At 33.2% G+C, this 17,417-nt stretch overlaps 3 protein-coding genes across 3 annotated transcripts; 2 read left to right on the top strand and 1 right to left on the bottom strand.

Annotated features, from left to right (window-relative positions):
- Positions 1–354: 354 nt before the first annotated feature.
- On the top strand, positions 355–925 carry LOC120579899 (uncharacterized). Its single transcript, XM_039832645.1, has 2 exons — positions 355–724; positions 855–925. Exons 1-2 carry the CDS (start codon positions 355–357, stop codon positions 923–925), a joined length of 441 nt encoding a protein of 146 aa, XP_039688579.1.
- Positions 926–9,688: 8,763 nt separating this feature from the next.
- Positions 9,689–10,462, bottom strand: LOC25491947 (3-methyl-2-oxobutanoate hydroxymethyltransferase 2, mitochondrial). The gene is made up of 2 exons (XM_024781993.2): positions 10,345–10,462; positions 9,689–10,252 (listed from the first exon to the last, which is right to left on the bottom strand). Exons 1-2 carry the CDS (start codon positions 10,369–10,371, stop codon positions 10,013–10,015), a joined length of 267 nt encoding a protein of 88 aa, XP_024637761.1. The 5' UTR covers positions 10,372–10,462; the 3' UTR covers positions 9,689–10,012.
- On the top strand, positions 10,384–11,930 carry LOC120579898 (3-methyl-2-oxobutanoate hydroxymethyltransferase 1, mitochondrial). The gene is made up of 4 exons (XM_039832644.1): positions 10,384–10,394; positions 10,458–10,602; positions 11,424–11,630; positions 11,720–11,930. The coding sequence occupies exons 1-4, from the start codon at positions 10,384–10,386 to the stop codon at positions 11,888–11,890; spliced, it is 534 nt and encodes a 177-aa protein (XP_039688578.1). The 3' UTR covers positions 11,891–11,930.
- The last annotated feature ends 5,487 nt before the right edge of the window (positions 11,931–17,417 follow it).

The raw sequence follows: 17,417 nt of genomic DNA, 5'->3' as shown, positions 1-17,417 counted from the left end.
GAAGGAAATTGAGATGCCATTAAAGAAGGAAATACGACATCTGATCAACAAAAGGCAAAAACGTTGATATTTCTTTGTCATCATATTAATGATGCACTTAAGAATGAATACCTTAGTGTGAAAAATCCACTTGTGCTATGGAATAAGTTCAAAGCAAGATATAAGAATCTAAAAGTCATCATCCTCCCAAAAGCTCGATATGACTGGATGCACTTGCGCTTACAAGATTTTAAATCAATAAGTGCTTATAATTCAGAAGTCTACAAAATCACTTCTCAATTAGAGTTATGTGAAGAAAAAGTAACAGATGAAGACTTTTTAGAAAAAATATTCTCAACTTTTCATGTATCCAATATGTTCTTGCAGCAGCAGTATCGTGAAAAAGGGTTTAAAAAATACTCTGAATTAATATCTTGTCTTCTTGTTGCTGAACAAAACAACGAGCTTTTAATGAAAAATCATGAAGCTCGCCCTGTTGGTGTTGCTCCATTCCCTGAAGTGAATGCATCACAACACAACCATTTTGGAAAAGCTCGTGGTCATGGTCGTGGAAATGTCCATGGTCATGGTCATGCTCATAACCTTAATGGAAATTTCAAAAACTCATCTTTTCACCAGAAGTTGAAAAATTATAATGACAAGGGAAAAGGTGGACAAAGTAGCAAATCAAATGAGAATATATGTTACAGATATGGAGGAAAATGTCATTGGTCTCGTTCCTGTCGTACACCAAACCATTTGGTTGACCTTTATCAACAATCACTAAAAAAACAAAGAGAAAGGAGTTGAAACTCATTTTGCTTATAAAGATGGTGATTACAATGATTATGGTGACATGTATCCTACTCATTTAGATATTGGTGATTTCTTTGAAGATCAAAATGGAATAATTGATCACCTTATTGGAGATGGAATCGTCAAGTAGTTTTTTTTTTACTTTCATAATAATAATAATCAATTATTATGTTTAAGCTTCTTTAATTTCTTAATGTTATCGACAATTTCATATTATCTATACCTATTAATAAAGGCAATACATCTATTTGGTGTAGCCTATTTTACTTTCCACTAATACCCTTGATGGCCTATTTTACTTTCCACTAATACCCTTGGTGGTTTTTGTTTTTTAGATTTACATAACTTCTTGCAACTTCTGAAAATGACAGTTTCATCTGCATTTGAAATGAATATATCACATATTTTCTTCCAATATTTGTCTTCTCTCCTTCCTTCTCTCACTATTCATTGATTATTTTTAGAGTAAAAAACTGTCAACAAAAACGATAGTAGAAACAACAACTCTCCTCCTTTCCATTCTCTTATAATTTGTTAATTTATTCTTGGTTTTAATATATTTTTCCTTCAATTCCCTTTTGTAGAGCAATCGAACATTAATACACATGCACATAGGATATTAACTACAAGAAGAAATAAGGTTTGTTTTTCATTCCAATATAATTATGTTTTCTTCTTTTCAGATTATATCCTTTTTTTATTAGATTCTAATTGGTATTTGCTTTGATACCAATATCAACGGGACATTTTAAACTGGCACATACATATAATTGCATACTCAACAAGATAGACAAAGGAAGATTTGAGAAGTATCACTTATGCATTGATGATTGATTGTTTGGACATTTTAAGGAAAAATTATGCATTGATGAAATATGCAATAAGATCGGACAAAATTATTTTACGATGCCCGTCTTCACTGTAAAATAAAAAATATTAATCAGTGCACTTTTAACAAAATATGCAATATATATGTACGACGGACACTTCAACTCTATACATTTGATAGAAAACCCCTCTTCTTTTTATTTGTTTCCTTTCCTTTCATTTATTTAATTTATTATGTTATTGTTTCCCACGTTAATGGATGGTGAAATATGCTCTGTTTGTTGAGGAATTTTCTAGGAGTATGTATACTTATAGTTTCTTGCACTTTTTTATTTATAAATTCTTCTAAACGAGTATGCATATGGTGGTTTAACCCTCATTATATAAAAATATTCCAAAAAGAAAAAACAAACATGTGAAATTCAAGTTGGTTACCATATTTCAAAATCATCATGTAATTTCTCTTCGACATGTAACTTCTCTTCGAGCGTTGCACCATTTTTGTGACAATGAATATTCATATTCACTCATGACTTCTCTCTATATCTTCTCTATGTTTGATGATTGTTTTTTTTTTTCCGACATTTTTATTTGGTTTTATGTGTTTTCAACAATTCCATGGTAATGGATATATCTTTCTTTCCTTTTAAGTTGAAATCAAGGCGTTTGTGTTGCATGGATCAATGAATAATATTTGGGTCATATATAGCCATGTTGATTCTCATTTTGATAAATTGCAAAGGTGATACACTCTTTTCATTTTTTTTGAAAGGATGATACACCCTTTTGATATATGTAAGAGTTTATTGTAAATCAAATTTAATCAATAGAAAAGGAAGTAACAACGTAATTTGGTGTGACAAATAATTCATGATTTTTTATTTTATTTTTACAAATTGCATATGTTATGTTTTCCTTATTATCGTCCTAAATCATTCTTTGGTGATTTTTATGTATCTATAGTTATAACTTTGGCACTTGATTTAAAAATATATATTCTGTTTCTTTTCCCTCTTCTACTTTTTAGTTGCCTTTAAGGAAAACTTACATAGAGTGAATTTAGATTTGAGAGACTTTATTTTTGTGGGCAAGTATCTTTAAAAAAAAAAAAATTATTTATTGGTGAGAAATTATGATTGTGATTCAACATATTATTTTTTTTAGAAAGAAGGGCGTGTTTAGATGGAAGATTTATGAGAGGAAGGCTTATTTTTACTTTTTAATTACAAACACTATAAAATATTTTTCACAAAATTGCTAAACTGATTTCTCGGCATAAAAAAAACCACCGAAATGACTTTTTTCCAACCTTTTTGGTGGCTTTGATTAAAGTGTACTAAAGCGGAAACACAAGAAAAGGGATAAAAAAAAGATCAGACAAATGCAATAAGAGATAGGGAAATTGGGTAAAGAGGGTGCTTTCTTTTAACCGACTTTGATTGGGTAAAGATTAGACAAATACAAAAAGGATTAAATAGTAATCAATAAAGGTTTACGTAAATTGTGTTAGCAGTAGGAAAGATTTAATGTGTTCGTGAAACCCACCCCCGTATATTTTACTCATGTTTCATGCATATTCATCTTCCATAGAATGTATGATCTTCCATAGAATGGTGTTTCATGCACTAAAGCAACATTGATGTTGAAAAATACGTTTATGAGTTATATGCATTAGTGCAGTAGAAAGAGCGAACAGACGGGCACGGGAGTGCCCGTCTGGACGCTAGTGATAATAAAGTTATTTCCTCGTTGGTTAATTACTTATCATAACAATCTCTTTAAATACATTCTTATTCTTCTTGTTTATGAATTTTATTTTTTATAGAATTAGTAGCTATGGAGAAATGTATCTCGCTGATAGTGCAACTATCCACACAATTTTCAAAGATAAAAAAATATTTTTCTTATTTATTAAAAAGAGAATCAAATGTTAATACCATATCTGATACTACAAAGATAATTGATGGCCCTGGAAGAGCTAATATATCATTATGTGGAGGGACAAGTTTATATATTGAGAATGCTTTGCACTGACCTAAGTCCCATAGAAATTTGTTAAGTTTCAAAGATATTTTCATCAAAAAACATGATTTGGATAAAGCATGTGTATTGGAAAAGCTACATGCTTTTTCTTCTAGTTTGTACTACGCTTACATTAGTACACTTGAAACATATGTAATTGTAAACCAGAAGTTTACAAATCATGATAAATTTGTAGTTTGACATGATCGATTAGGCCATCCCAGATCAATAATGACGCGAAAAAATTGAAAATTCACGTGGTCATCAATTGAAGAGTCAGGAGATTCTTCAATCTAATAAATTCTCATGTACCTCTTGTTCACAAGGGAAGTTGGTAACTCAGCGATCACCAACAAAAATTGGAAATGAATCTCTAAATTTTTAGAACGTATACACCCACCATGTGGACCATTTAGTTATTTTATGGTTTTAATTGATGCATCAACTAGATGGTCACATGTGTTTGTTTATTGTGCACTCGCAACCAGGCGTTTACGACATTGCTAGCTCAACTAATTCGAATAAGAGCTCACTTCCCTGATTATCTGGTCAAGAAAATACGTCTTGCTAATGCTTCTGAGTTTTCATCTCAAGCTTTCAATGAGTATTGCATGTCCATTGGAATTGACATCTAACATTGATTCGCATTGATTCGCATGCATCTACATTGATTCGCATCAGGCCGACTAGTTATCACAACTTCTCTCCCTTAAAGTTGGTTTTTGGTCAAGATCCTAATATTTTCCATCTAAGAATTTTTGGATGTGCGGTGTATGTCCCAATTTCTCCACCACAACGCACTAAGATGGGTCCTCAGAGAAGGTTGGGAATGTAAGTTGGATATGAATCTCCATCTATAATAAAGTATCTTGAACCAACAACAAGAGACTTGTTTACTGCTCGATTTGCAGATTATCGTTTTGATGAGTCAAATTTTCCAATATTAAAGGGAGAGAAAATGCAGCTGAAAAAGGAGATCACCAATGTGAACTAAACAATGTGAACTTGAATTTTCATTGTCTCATCTTGATCCTCGAACTAAACAATGTGAACTTGAAGTTCAAAATATAATTCATTTGCAAAGTTTAGAAAACCAATTACCAAATTCATTCACTGATCCAAAAGTGTGACTAAATCATATATACCAGATGATAATGCTCCAATAAAGATGGATGTCCCTGTTGGACAATTTAATATTTCAAATGAGTCTCAACCACACTCCAAAGATAAAAATCCTCGAACAAGAAAAGGAGCTAAAATGAAAGATGGTCCAAATGAGGATATTAAAAATAAAAAAAAAGCCTTTGGGCATTATTGATATTTCTGTTCCAGAAGAAACTGACCAGATACTTGAAATTTCACAAAAAATGAAGAAATCTCAATAAATTATGTCACTGGAATACAATGGAACCAACATGAAGTCAACTTTGATGATATTTTTGCATATAACATAGCGCTAAATGTGACAAATGATAACGAGGATCGTGATTAGAGGTCTATAAAAGATTGTAGACAAAGCGAGAATTGGGCAAAATGGAAAGATGCAATTGAAGCAGAATCAAACTCTCTTAACAATATAAAAGTTTTTGGACTTGTCGTTCGAACACCTAAAGGAGTGAAGCCAGTTGGATATAAATGGGTGTTTGTGCGAAAACGCAATGAGAGCGGTGACATTGCAATATACAAAGCAATGCTCGTTGCTCAAGGATTTTCACATAGACCTAGGATTAACTTTAATGAGACCTATTCACCTGTAGTTTATGCAAATAATTTTAGATACTTAATTAGTCTTATAGCTAATGAACGGCTAAATTTGCACATGATGGATGTTGTTACAATGTACTTGTATGGCTCACTTGATAGTGACATTTACATGAAGCTCCCTGAAGGATTTAACTTTCTTGATGCAAATAGTTCGGGATCTAGGGAAGACTACTCCATAAAATTGAATATGTCTCTCTATGGGTTAAAACAATCAGGACGCATGTGGTATAATCACCTCAGTGAATATTTGTTGAAGGAGGGATATAAAAATGACTCAATTTGTCCTTGTATTTTTATGAAAAGACGCAGAAATGAATTTGCTATAATTGTTGTCTATGTTGATGACATAAACATTATTGGAACTCTTGAAGAGCTTCCAAAAGTCATAGATTGCTTAAAGAAAGAGTTCGGGATGAAAGACTTGGGAAAGACAAAAATTTCTCGGATTACAAATTGAACATTTAAATAATGGAATTTTTGTGCATCAAGAAACTTACATAGCAAAAGTGTTAAAACGTTACTACATGGACAAATCTCATCTGTTGCCTACTCCAATGATTGTTAGATCATTAGATGTGAAGAAAGATTCTTTCAGGCCTCGAGAAGAAGGTCAAGAACTACTTGGTCCTGAAGTACCTTATCTCAATGCAATAGGAGCATTTATGTACCTCGAAAATTATACACGTCCTGATATATCATTTTCTGTCAATCTATTATTAAGATATATAGTTCTTCACCTACACGAAGACATTGGAACGGAGTCAAGCATGTACAATTCGTTACCTTCGAGGTACAATGGATATGGGTTTGTTTTATCTCAAAGTACCCAAACTAGAACTAATTGGTTATGCAGATGCAGGTTATTTTTCAAATCCACATCATGGTAGATAACAAACAAATTACTTGTTTACAAGTGGAGAAACAACCATTTCATGGAGATCTGTGAAACAAACCATAAAAGCAACATCATCAAATCATGCAGAACTTTTAGCACTACATGAGGCAGATAGAGAATGTGTTTGGTTAAGGTCCTTGATTCAACTCATACAAAAGAATATTGGTTTATTCTCCAGAAGAATGGATGCAACAATCATTTATGAAGATAATATAGCATGCATTTCTCAGTTGAAAGAGGGATACATTAAAGGAGACCGAACAAAACATATTTTTCGAAAAATCTTTTTTACCCATGATCTTTAGAAGAGTGGTGATATAAGCATTCAACAAATTCGTTCGTGTGATAATCTTGCAGACATTTTTACAAAGTCACTCCTAAGTAAAGTTTTTGAGAAACTTGTACGAAGGATTGGTCTTCATCGCCTGAGAGATATTCGTCTTCATGAGGGGAAGAAATAAATGTTTTCTGCACTTTTTTTCCCTTCATCATGGTTTTATCTCATTGAGTTTTCCTGGTAAAGGGTTTTTAACGAGGCAATTACACTCAAAAGAATATTGCACTCTTTTTCCTTCACTAGAATTTTTTTCCATTAGGTTATTTTTAGTAATGTTTTATTGAGGCATATCCTTGATGGACATCCAAAGGGGAGTGTTATAAAAATATTATTGTGGATGTCCATTAGTCATTGGGCCAAACATTTGGCTATAAAAGAAACGGGCTGAGTGAACTTACAGGTAGTTACAGATTGCATTTGACATCCAATTGTCATAAGAATATGACTATTACTTTTCCCACCCTATGCCTTTCCTCGCGCGCCCTATTTTTTTTTCCAATTTTACCCCTGGTCCGGATTTCGTTTTCTGGATTGCATTGTTAGAATTTTACAGATGTTTCCGGATTTGAAAATCCGGGATAATGGTTTACCAGAACTTTTGCAATTTTAATCTTCAAAATTCGTAAAATAAAATGCAAATAAAATAAAAAACAGAAATAAAAAGACACAAACATAAAAACAACTCATTTTATTAATATATGAACAATACATTACAATAATTTTCAAGCTTTTTAAGCTTATTACATAAGATGCTAAATCTATTTCTACACTTAACTTATTACATAAGCAATATCGGTGGCTCCAGCCACCGGTGGAGAGGAAAGAGGGGGGAGGAAAGAAGATGGCGGGGAAGAAGAAACCAATGCTGCCTGATAGGACATATCAGTAGTTTTAGTGTTGGTGGGGAGACAGGGGGCACAAGGGCCTCTAGGGAACAAGAGACCGTGATGGTCAACATGACACCTAGGCAAACCAACCTTACACCCAGACTGACCCCTTCCATATTGACCGATCATATGACCCCCGATGGATTTCCAAAGAGGTCTCTTTCTATGAAAGGCCAACGATGGAAACACATCGTTGTAGAGGAGAAAGAAGAAGGTGTGCAAATGTTTGAGGAAATGAACCATATTTATAGCGGAGGGGGATTAAAAAAAACGTGGGGAAGCCATCAATTCCGGTCAAAAAACGTGTAGAAACACGTTTTCCAACTTGACCACCGTCCAAAACGTTTGAAAAACGTTTTCTTTGTGGTGCAGACTGTAACACTCCTATTTCTATTAAAGCAATTAAACATGCGAATAATACATTTATTCAAGAAATAGAGGCTACGTCATCATACAAAAATTCAAAACAAAAAACATGTATATAAACTTCAACAGTCACAGCGGAATATAAACCTGAGTACTCAAAATATACATGTCATGAACCAATTATAACATCAACATAAATGAATCTCAAAATTCCCAACATACGGGCAAAACTCCAATCATGAACAATAATCCAAATAAACCATCTAGACTATGATAACGCCTAGATCATAACCACCTAGACTCTATACACCGATATCGGAGAAAGCTCCCGATATCCACCAAGCACAAAACTCACCGAGCAACTAACCCTGCACAACGTCTACCCATCCATACAGACAGGTAGGCGGTTAAAACCACTGGGGGTAAGTATTACATCAGCATAATTCACATAACATTAACATGAATAATTCAACCGAACTTCATGCATTTGATCAATAATAAGATTCACACACACACACACACACACATATATATATATATATATATATATATATATATATATATATATATATATATAAACATATACCATGATCCCAATACTCACATCAATTAATCACCAATCACATATGTCATGAACAAGTATCAAATCACATTTATTCATGCACAATCACCAATCACAATTCACCAATAAGACTCATGCATGAGTGTTCCTAGACCGACACATATATGCATGAGCCCAATGATCTCTGCTAGGCCGGAGCCCAATGATCCAACAAAAACATCATATAACATATCAACACGACTATGATGCATGGACATGTACAAAGACTCGATAATGCGACAACAATCCACAATTTTCACCACAATATATAACACAACTCCCAATTATATTGATCATCTCCATTTGCTTGTCTGGTTTCTTCTTTAAAAAGGCATCTGACAATCTCTAGTGGAATGGGTCAATTTGCCAAATTGTCCGACAAATATTGCGATTTTGTAGTATTATAGACAAAACCGTTAATCAAATTATATTGCTGATTAATTTTGCATGGAAAATAAAAATTATGAGTGGTATATTTTATAAAATTAGTCTCTGTTAGTGGTATATTTTCACAAATTAAGATGCTTGAAAATAAACGAATTCTTTATTCAAGATAATGAAACATGCATCTTAACATGTTTTATATACAGCTTCATAAAAAAACATGTTTATATACAGAAGATTACAAGTTAAGTAGCTACTGCAATACAATAACATAAATGACACATACTATTTGTAACTAACAGCAAACTAAATCATTTTACCTAGTACTTAAATTTGATTAATGATTATATGATGATATATAGATACACAAGTTGGGTTATGTATATCACATAGACCAACCTTGGAGATGAGGGATTGAAATGAAGAAGTTTATTTAGTAGATCAACTTGCTGAGAAGATGATGATAGTGACATTAGTCAGGTGTATAAGACCATTCTGAATAATTTTCAGATGATATGCTTGTCTGTTTCTCAGTATTTGGTGAACTTATTGAAGGTGGATTATGTGCAAAATAAGAAAATGGACAAAATGCAAAAGGTAAGAAATGATAACTCAGCAAGTGCTCTATAATACAAAAAGACACAAGACTTTGCTCCATAATACAAGCTAAATCAAAAACAAATCAGAAAACAAACATGATGTTGTCTGCAATAACACATAAGTATGCAAAGAAAACTAATTTTAAAGTGGAAGCATGTTATTTTTTATAAACAAAAAGGATAGATTAGATCAATTAGTGCATAAATAAATAAAAAGGAACAGATCAAAATCAGTTTTCAACATTTTTCTCTGATACAATGCTTCAAGAATTTTCTTTCGTGATAAGTGATATCGCATTAGATTTCTATAGGTTCCATATATGATGTGGGGTGACAAAATTTGTTTATGTAACATATCAATAAAATTTCATGAATTTGACCAATGAAGCAGTTTGCCTAAAGAAAATAACTTAAATCTATCTATCTGTTCTGCCCAAATTATCTTCACTTATGTCCTTTGGTTTATTCTGGCATTGAAGACAATGAAAAACATCAAATGAAAAACTGAGGAGGATTCTTAGCTTTACTAAATTGTTACTTTGTTGATTTTGTAACCATCTTCTGAACTGCTTCAGATGCCGCAGACGCAGCCTTGTCAAAACCTAACTTTTGCAACTCATTTAAGAAACCATTAGCATCAGTTTCACTGATTTTGTATGGACTGTGTTGAGCATCAGGAAATGAACCATTCATCACATCTTCCTTATATTCCAGTAAGGCTTTATTGATGACGTCTCCGACACGAGCATACTGTTTACAAAATTTTGGAGTCACCTGCAAAAAATATGGTCACCTCAACTTCAGCACTGTACTGTATATCCTATAAAAATTGAAAGAAAAATGAGGTTAACATTTGATCTGAATACCTTTGCATGGTGAGGGTGTTGTAACATACCAAGAAGATCATGGTAAACAAGCACCTGCGTGATTAATCAAAAATAAATTAGAAATTATTTTCTTACTTTGAACTGAGAAAAAGATTCCATGTTCATGGTCATGATACTACTTTGCCTATTACTTTAGATGAAATGCTTGTTCATTGTCGTGCGGTTGCTCGTGGTGCTAAAACTCCTCTTCTTGTTGGTGATTTGCCTTTTGGAACCTATGAATGTAGTTCTAATCAGGTACTTTGCTTTTCTTTTCTTTGTTTGTTTATTAGGCTATGATTTCATAAATAACTTATTTGCATGTTTGATTATGATAAGCACTTATGTATAAGTTTATGTAAGCTGTTTCTATAGGAAATGAGGTGATTGCGTTAAATATCTTAGTGCATGACTCATCATGTTTTAGAATCAAATGAATGAAGAATTTAGTTATGCTAGAGTAGTCTAAGTATAGCTTATTCTCTCAATGAAAGCACCAATTGTTATGAACAATTATAAAAACGTATTGTATAACTTAAAACCTTACCTTAAGCCATAATTGTTGTTTGATGAGTTTACATGCAACACAGTGATATCTGATTACTTATTAAACTTGGAATGTTCTGTAGGTTAAGAACTTGGATTTGGGAAAAGAGATTATGGTGTGGAACTTACTGTTTATAACTTGGTCTTAGTTAATAGAAGTACCTAGATATTTAGGAGCATGATTCATCGAAATTTGAGGTTCAACAACCTGCAGTAATCAAATAGCCAATCTCCTAGTCAAATCTTCAACTTATATTTTCACCGCAAAGCCAAACCACTTGCCACTATATTTATACAACTAACAGTTGCTTGCTTCTTCATTTAAACTGACTGAACCAAGTAATAATAGTAAGTTACAACCGTTATCTAATTACTCCAGACCTTTCAATACTAGCCCTCCATGTTCTTAATAATTAAGCTTTACTAAATAGTTTTAATAGGTTTTATTTCGATTTAACATCTTATTTGTGTAATTGTTTTAACTTCTTAGAATATGCAATGGTTTTAAGTGCTGCTGTTTTGATCATAACCAGGCAGTGGACACGACAGTTCGAAATTTGAAAGAAGGACAAATGGATGCCATAAAGTTGGAAGGAGGTTCACCTTCAAGAATTGTTGCAGCAAAAGCTATTGTTGAAGCTGGAATAGCTGTGATTGGGCATGTTGGTCTTACTCCACAAGCCATTAGTGTTTTAGGAGGATTTAGGCCTCAGGGTAGGAATGTTGCAAGTGCTGTCAAAGTCTATATCTCTATTCTTTCATGCATGATGCAAGTATTTTTGCATTTAAACAATGTTTTGGTCATTCTAAAAGGAATGAGTTTGTGTAGGTTGTCGAGACAACATTGGCTTTGCAAGAAGCAGGGTGTTTTGCTGTTGTTCTTGAATGTGTGCCTGCAGCAGCAACAACGGCGCTTCAAATTCCTACAATTGGAATTGGGGCTGGTCCCTATTGTAGTGGACAGGTCAGTTGGCCTAATATTCATGTATGTTTGGATTGACAGCAAATTAGTCATAATCATGATGTGTTACCGTGATTTTGGCAAAAACCACACTTTGTAGCTTCAACAAAATTATAATGTTGTCGTGATTTCGTGAAACTCACGGTGATTCCAAATACTGAGTAGCCTACATTAGTTGCAATTATTTTGTTTAGCTAATAATAATTGACCTTTGCTTTATTTCAATGCATTTATTCTTCTTCAAGTTGTTGTGTGCTTTTGTTTCCTGATAATTGTCTCTCTTAAATAATGTTTTCACTTTAATAAAATATTATGGAGATGTTTTTATCAAGTTCGAGAATATATTAAGATTGGTCTCGTGTCTCTTATGGATGAATTTTAATTTTATTATCCCTCATTTATTTGGAAATAATTAAACAGAGGATCATTTACGAGCATATAATTTTACATTAACAAATTGAAAAGGGAATCTTTTTCTCAGTTCAAAGTAAGACAATTATTTCAAATTTAAGCTCCTACCATAGACTTCTATAATTAGTAGATACCAATATCACAGACTTACATGTGTATAATGAAATATTGACATTGTCACAATCTTTATAATTTACCTATTCACCTTGACAACTTCAACCACCTAGTCACATAATCTTTTAAGCTAAATCCCTTGCTAGGCCTTAGAATTTGCTTGAACAAAGCCTTTTTTGGCACATACCAATGCTCCACATGCCTGAAAGTTTTCAGGAATTTAGATGATTTTCAAAATGATAACACTAGTCAACTGTGCATGAGTCAATGCAAATTGCAATGAACATTTTTCTCACCTGCATACTTTTTGTGATTGTGTATCAAAGTAACATATATTAACATGGTCAAACTGTGTACAATAAATATAATTTAAGCTGCTTTTAGTTGCTACTAAATAAGCATTTTGTGATTGCCACATATTCTATTAAAAACCCGATTCATGTTAATTTGAACATGCAAATAACAGTATAAAAACGAAAAATAAATCCAAGAGAGGTTCCAGTGAAATGCAGATAAATACAATACACAAAAATATATATAGTGCACAAATTTAATTTTGTTCATCAATGGCTTAATCTGTTAGATATACATGGATATGCTTGAGATTTACCAGAAAGAATAGGTTTCCAAGGAAAAGACAAGATACAGCTGAACCGCCAGTGACCAATTCCTTTATCCTGTCATGGAGCAAATGTATGAAAATACACTATAAGCTTTTCAAAGAAACAACCAACGCTCAATAAAAAAGATTGATATTTTTTTTATATAAAAAACACGAGTTTCTAGAATATGTTTAGCAGGAGATTAACTCTATTCCTTTAGGTTACACGGCTAAGCAGTTAAAGCTTCTTAGGCTTTTGTAACTATATCATAGCTGCAATTGCAGCCGCATCAGAAACCTTTATCATCAGTTGCATGTAATATCAAGAGTTACAAGATAATCGCAACTTTAACGGCAACTACAATTTAAAACCTATGTTGCAAAACTCTATATATGAGAAAGCAGTAGAAAAGTGTTCAATGTTATCTTCACCTCAAAATCTTCCCACTTCATAAGATTCATAGTTGACTTCTCCATAAGTGATCCAAAATTAGTGCAGTTCCTTTTGAAACGCTGAAGTCCTTTAAAAGATCCCGCTGGATCCGCAAATTCACAATCCTCTTCATATGCATTCAATGCGAGATCTCCTGAGAGTTGGGAGGAATAGATCAGCCATGTGAACCATCTGATTATAATCAAAATACTAACTAGAAAATGCCAATTGTATTAGGTTCATTTTGTGTCAGTCATTATATAGGAAGCAATGATTTGCTGATTATCATGTATAAAATAACATACTACTGAGAGTACACTTCAGCAATGCCTCTTTTTGTTCTCAGCATTACCAATCCCTAAAAATTATTGAGTAGTACTCGAGTTTACTCTTGTTAGAATAGAACAGCAACCAGGTTTAAAAGTAAAAGATACGAAAACAATGCAAATAGAAAATATAATATTTGATCACGAAGTACAGATAATTGTGCCTACGTCTCCGACTGCAAAGCGGGATGCAGTTCCTTTGTATTGCTATTTTAAGCACTTAATTACGGTTTACAGTGCATAACTTCAACTTATTTAAATATTATTGTCCATATTACAACATTGCTCCTGAACCACACCGTTGGAGCAAAGTGTTATAGATTTATTAGATATTGTTAAGAGTTTGTTAAATGTAGTTAGAAGTTGGCTAGTATTAGTTAGAAATTAGTTCAAATGTGTTGGTATAATTAGGATCACTGTATAAGTGTATTTACATCTATTTTTTTTTTTAGAAACGGCTAATTTATTCACGACAAGTGTGTGCAAGGAGCACAACAAAAAACTCGCGGGCAACAACAACAGAAGACAAAGGCACTGCTATACCAGCAACCCCACAACCTGAAAAACTCCCCAAAAAAGCTCTAAACAGCAGGAACCTCCTAGTCTAAAAACGTTAACAGCAAGCCCAAAAAGCATACCAGCACCAGAAAAACAAAAAATTGAGGCTGCCATATGGCAAATAGCAGAAGAAAAAAAAATAGCACTGCTAACAGCAAAAAAACGCAGCATACTCTAGAGCGTCAACTGTAACGCCCCATTTTTATCTAATTATTTTTAGTTGATTTAAAGTCTTTTATATGATTTTTAAATGATTTACGTTGATTTTGTGGTGTGGTATATTTTATTAAATGACTATTTTATTATTTAATAGAATAAGTGAGAAATAGGATTTAATTGGAATTTGGGGGTTATACGAGAATTAAGTAAACTTAGGGGGAGGAAAGTGAATATTGGGAGATTATATTTATTAAAGAATTAGAAAATAGAAGTGGTGGGAAGCAGTTTTTACGTACAACAGAGAAAAGGGAGAAAAGTCAAGAAAAGGGAAGAGAACCAAGAAGGGCTGCGATTTCGATTATCTAAGGTAAGGGTGAGGCTAACTTACATTAATTTTAGTGTATATGATTCTGATTATGTTTTAACAAAAGTTATGAATAAATTTGGAGAATTGGGAATTAGGGTTATGATGAGAATTGATGATTAAATGATGGAATTAGGGTGAATTGATGTAGAAATGATGAACAGACCTTAGATGTTTCATATATTGATGTTTAGAATCAGTTTTAAGGTTAGAACAATGGGTTTGGGTGAATTTTTGAGAAAACTGTAATCTGGCCGTACTGTTATTCATCGCTCGCCTCCCGAGTGATGATCCTCGCCATAGCGAGTGATGAAGATCATCGCTCGCCTCGCGAGCAGGAGTTGTTCGCCTCGCGAGTTGCATTTCGCAGCTCGCCATAGCGAGCAAGTTTACTCGCCGTAGCGAGTGTGGGCAGAGAGCTTGCACAATTTCGCATTTTTGAGCTGTGAGTTTAACCTTGGATGTTTATGAGGGCCTGAACATGTACCTTAATGATTAGGCAAAGTTTTAGAATGAGATTGAACTCGGGAATGAGGCAGAATGGATCCTTGAGCGTTATACCCTAACTCGCCGTGGCGAGTAGAGGCTCTCGCCTCGCGAGCTAGTGCTTGACAGACTGCCTTGTGTAGGTTTCTCGTGGTTTTGTCGCACGAGTAGTTGTGGGTTGAACTTTGGGATAACAATGAAAGATGTATAGGATATAAATGATGATATGAGAAGCTGGCTATGACGAATTGAGGTTATTAATATGATAAACTTGTATAAGTATTACTTGGATTGTGAGAAAATGTTAGACATCGTTGAATTGCATAAGATACTGTTATATCACACTGTTGTATACTATTGTGTTGCTGTTAATTGATTATGATTGTTGATGAATGCTGGCTTATACTTAACTGCATTCAATTAGAATATACAAGGTGTGGGTTCGGGTTGTAAGCTGTGAGTGGTCGTTATAAGAAACGGAGTCATAGGTTGCTGATGCCGACCAAGTTGGGGAGGGTGTCATAGTTATTGTGCACGGTCGTTGTCGTAGTTGAGTTGTATGCTGATATACACAAGTTGAGTCCTTCATGATTAGGAAACTGTTGAGGGCTCATGCCCTGGAATGCTATGTCATTCAACTGTTGAGGGCTCATGCCCTAGAATGCTTGTCATTCAAATTGTTGGGGGCTTATGCCCCGGAATGCTTAGTCATTCAGCCCGTTGAGAAATAGTACCCCGTTGTTGTTGTCGTAGATGCTGTGAGAGAGTTGTCGTCGTAGATATCGTTGAGTGTTGTTTAAGGAGTTGTTGTCGAGTGAAGTGTTGTTGGATGAGCTGTGGTAGTTGTTGTTAAATACTGATGTGTCGTTGTTGTTGATTGGATTAGTAAGTGCTATTAAAATTGAAGAAGTATGAATATTAATATTGGATAAATGTTGTTAATTATATTATTTAAATTAAGTTGATGATTTATATACCTATTATTATTGTTTGTGAATCTCACCCCTTCTGCTTGGAATGGTTACCCTTCGTATGGGTAACTTGCAGGTATTGAAGAATGTTAGAAGTGGTGGCTCAAGTGTCTTAGGGCTCTGATACGTAACGGGATGAGATATTGTTGTCATGTTTTCATTCCTTATGTGTCACTATGAACCTGTTGATATTGATTTTAATCTTTAAAGATATTTTGTTGAGGCCATGTGCCAAAGATTTATTGGAAGTTATTTAACGTTGAAAGATATTTTCCGCTGCAAATTATTACTGTTTATGAAGGATGTTTTATTAAATAGTTTATATCCTATTTAAGAAATTTTGAAAAGCGGTGTAACACTCCGTTGTTGATTTAACTCTGATTTTATTTATTAATATAACTGTTGGGAAGTCGGGGTGTTACAATTGGTATCAGAGCAGGTTGGTCCGTCCGGCCACGTAGTAGAGTCGTGTTGAGCCACGTAGTGTAGTGTGTCGACTTTAATCTTTCTTTTGTCGACTTTAAAAAAATTCTTGAAAAGATTAAAATAAAAATTCTTACTTTTGAAAAAAAAAACATATGAATTTTTTCCATTTTTCCAGATTTTTAAAATTTTTCCGTTATTGAAAACATTCTGGAAATATGATTTTTTTTTCTAAATATATTAATTTTTAGAAAACTTTGATATATATATATATATATATATTAATCTTTTCCATAATTTTTTCATTTTACCAGATTTTTTTATTTACTATAATCATTTTTAATTTGTATAGAAATTTTTTTAATTTTTAAAAATGATTCTTCGTTTTTAAAAAAAATTAAGAATTTTTTTATTTTTATTTAAAAAAATCACAAATGCCATATGTACACAATAAAAAAAGTTAAAAATAAAATTAATTATACAATCAACGTGCCACGTCATCAGAAAAAGGTGACGCAACATGCCATGTCAGAGAAAATGCACAGTTAGCTGGTCTGGGGTGGTATTCTAAAACAAAAAAAAAATTACAAGGACGAAATCTGACAAAATTTTTTTACAGGAGAAAACCAAAAGTGTCATATATTACGTGGGGTAAAGGCCTATTAATCCAAACAATAATTAGCATTGATGAGTAATTTATGCATAAAAGTTTAAGTTTTT

This window comes from Medicago truncatula, chromosome 4, assembly GCF_003473485.1.
Source record: "Medicago truncatula cultivar Jemalong A17 chromosome 4, MtrunA17r5.0-ANR, whole genome shotgun sequence".
Classification (NCBI taxonomy): domain Eukaryota; kingdom Viridiplantae; phylum Streptophyta; class Magnoliopsida; order Fabales; family Fabaceae; genus Medicago; species Medicago truncatula.
Note: the sequence above shows the minus strand (reverse complement) of the source record. Positions and strands in the feature narration are given on the sequence as shown.

Bases quoted from the DNA above. Each gene is read 5' to 3' on its own strand.
- LOC120579899 (XM_039832645.1), top strand. From the start codon at position 355: ATGTTCTTGCAGCAGCAGTATCGTGAAAAAGGGTTTAAAAAATACTCT. The intron at 725-854 runs GTACACCAAACC...CTACTCATTTAG, and splicing joins TCATTGGTCTCGTTCCTGTC to ATATTGGTGATTTCTTTGAA.
- LOC25491947 (XM_024781993.2), bottom strand. From the start codon at position 10,371: ATGTTACAACACCCTCACCATGCAAAG. The intron at 10,253-10,344 runs GTATTCAGATCA...TATTTTTTGCAG, and splicing joins AACACCCTCACCATGCAAAG to GTGACTCCAAAATTTTGTAA.
- LOC120579898 (XM_039832644.1), top strand. The intron at 10,603-11,423 runs GTACTTTGCTTT...GATCATAACCAG, and splicing joins ATGAATGTAGTTCTAATCAG to GCAGTGGACACGACAGTTCG. The intron at 11,631-11,719 runs GTCTATATCTCT...GAGTTTGTGTAG, and splicing joins ATGTTGCAAGTGCTGTCAAA to GTTGTCGAGACAACATTGGC.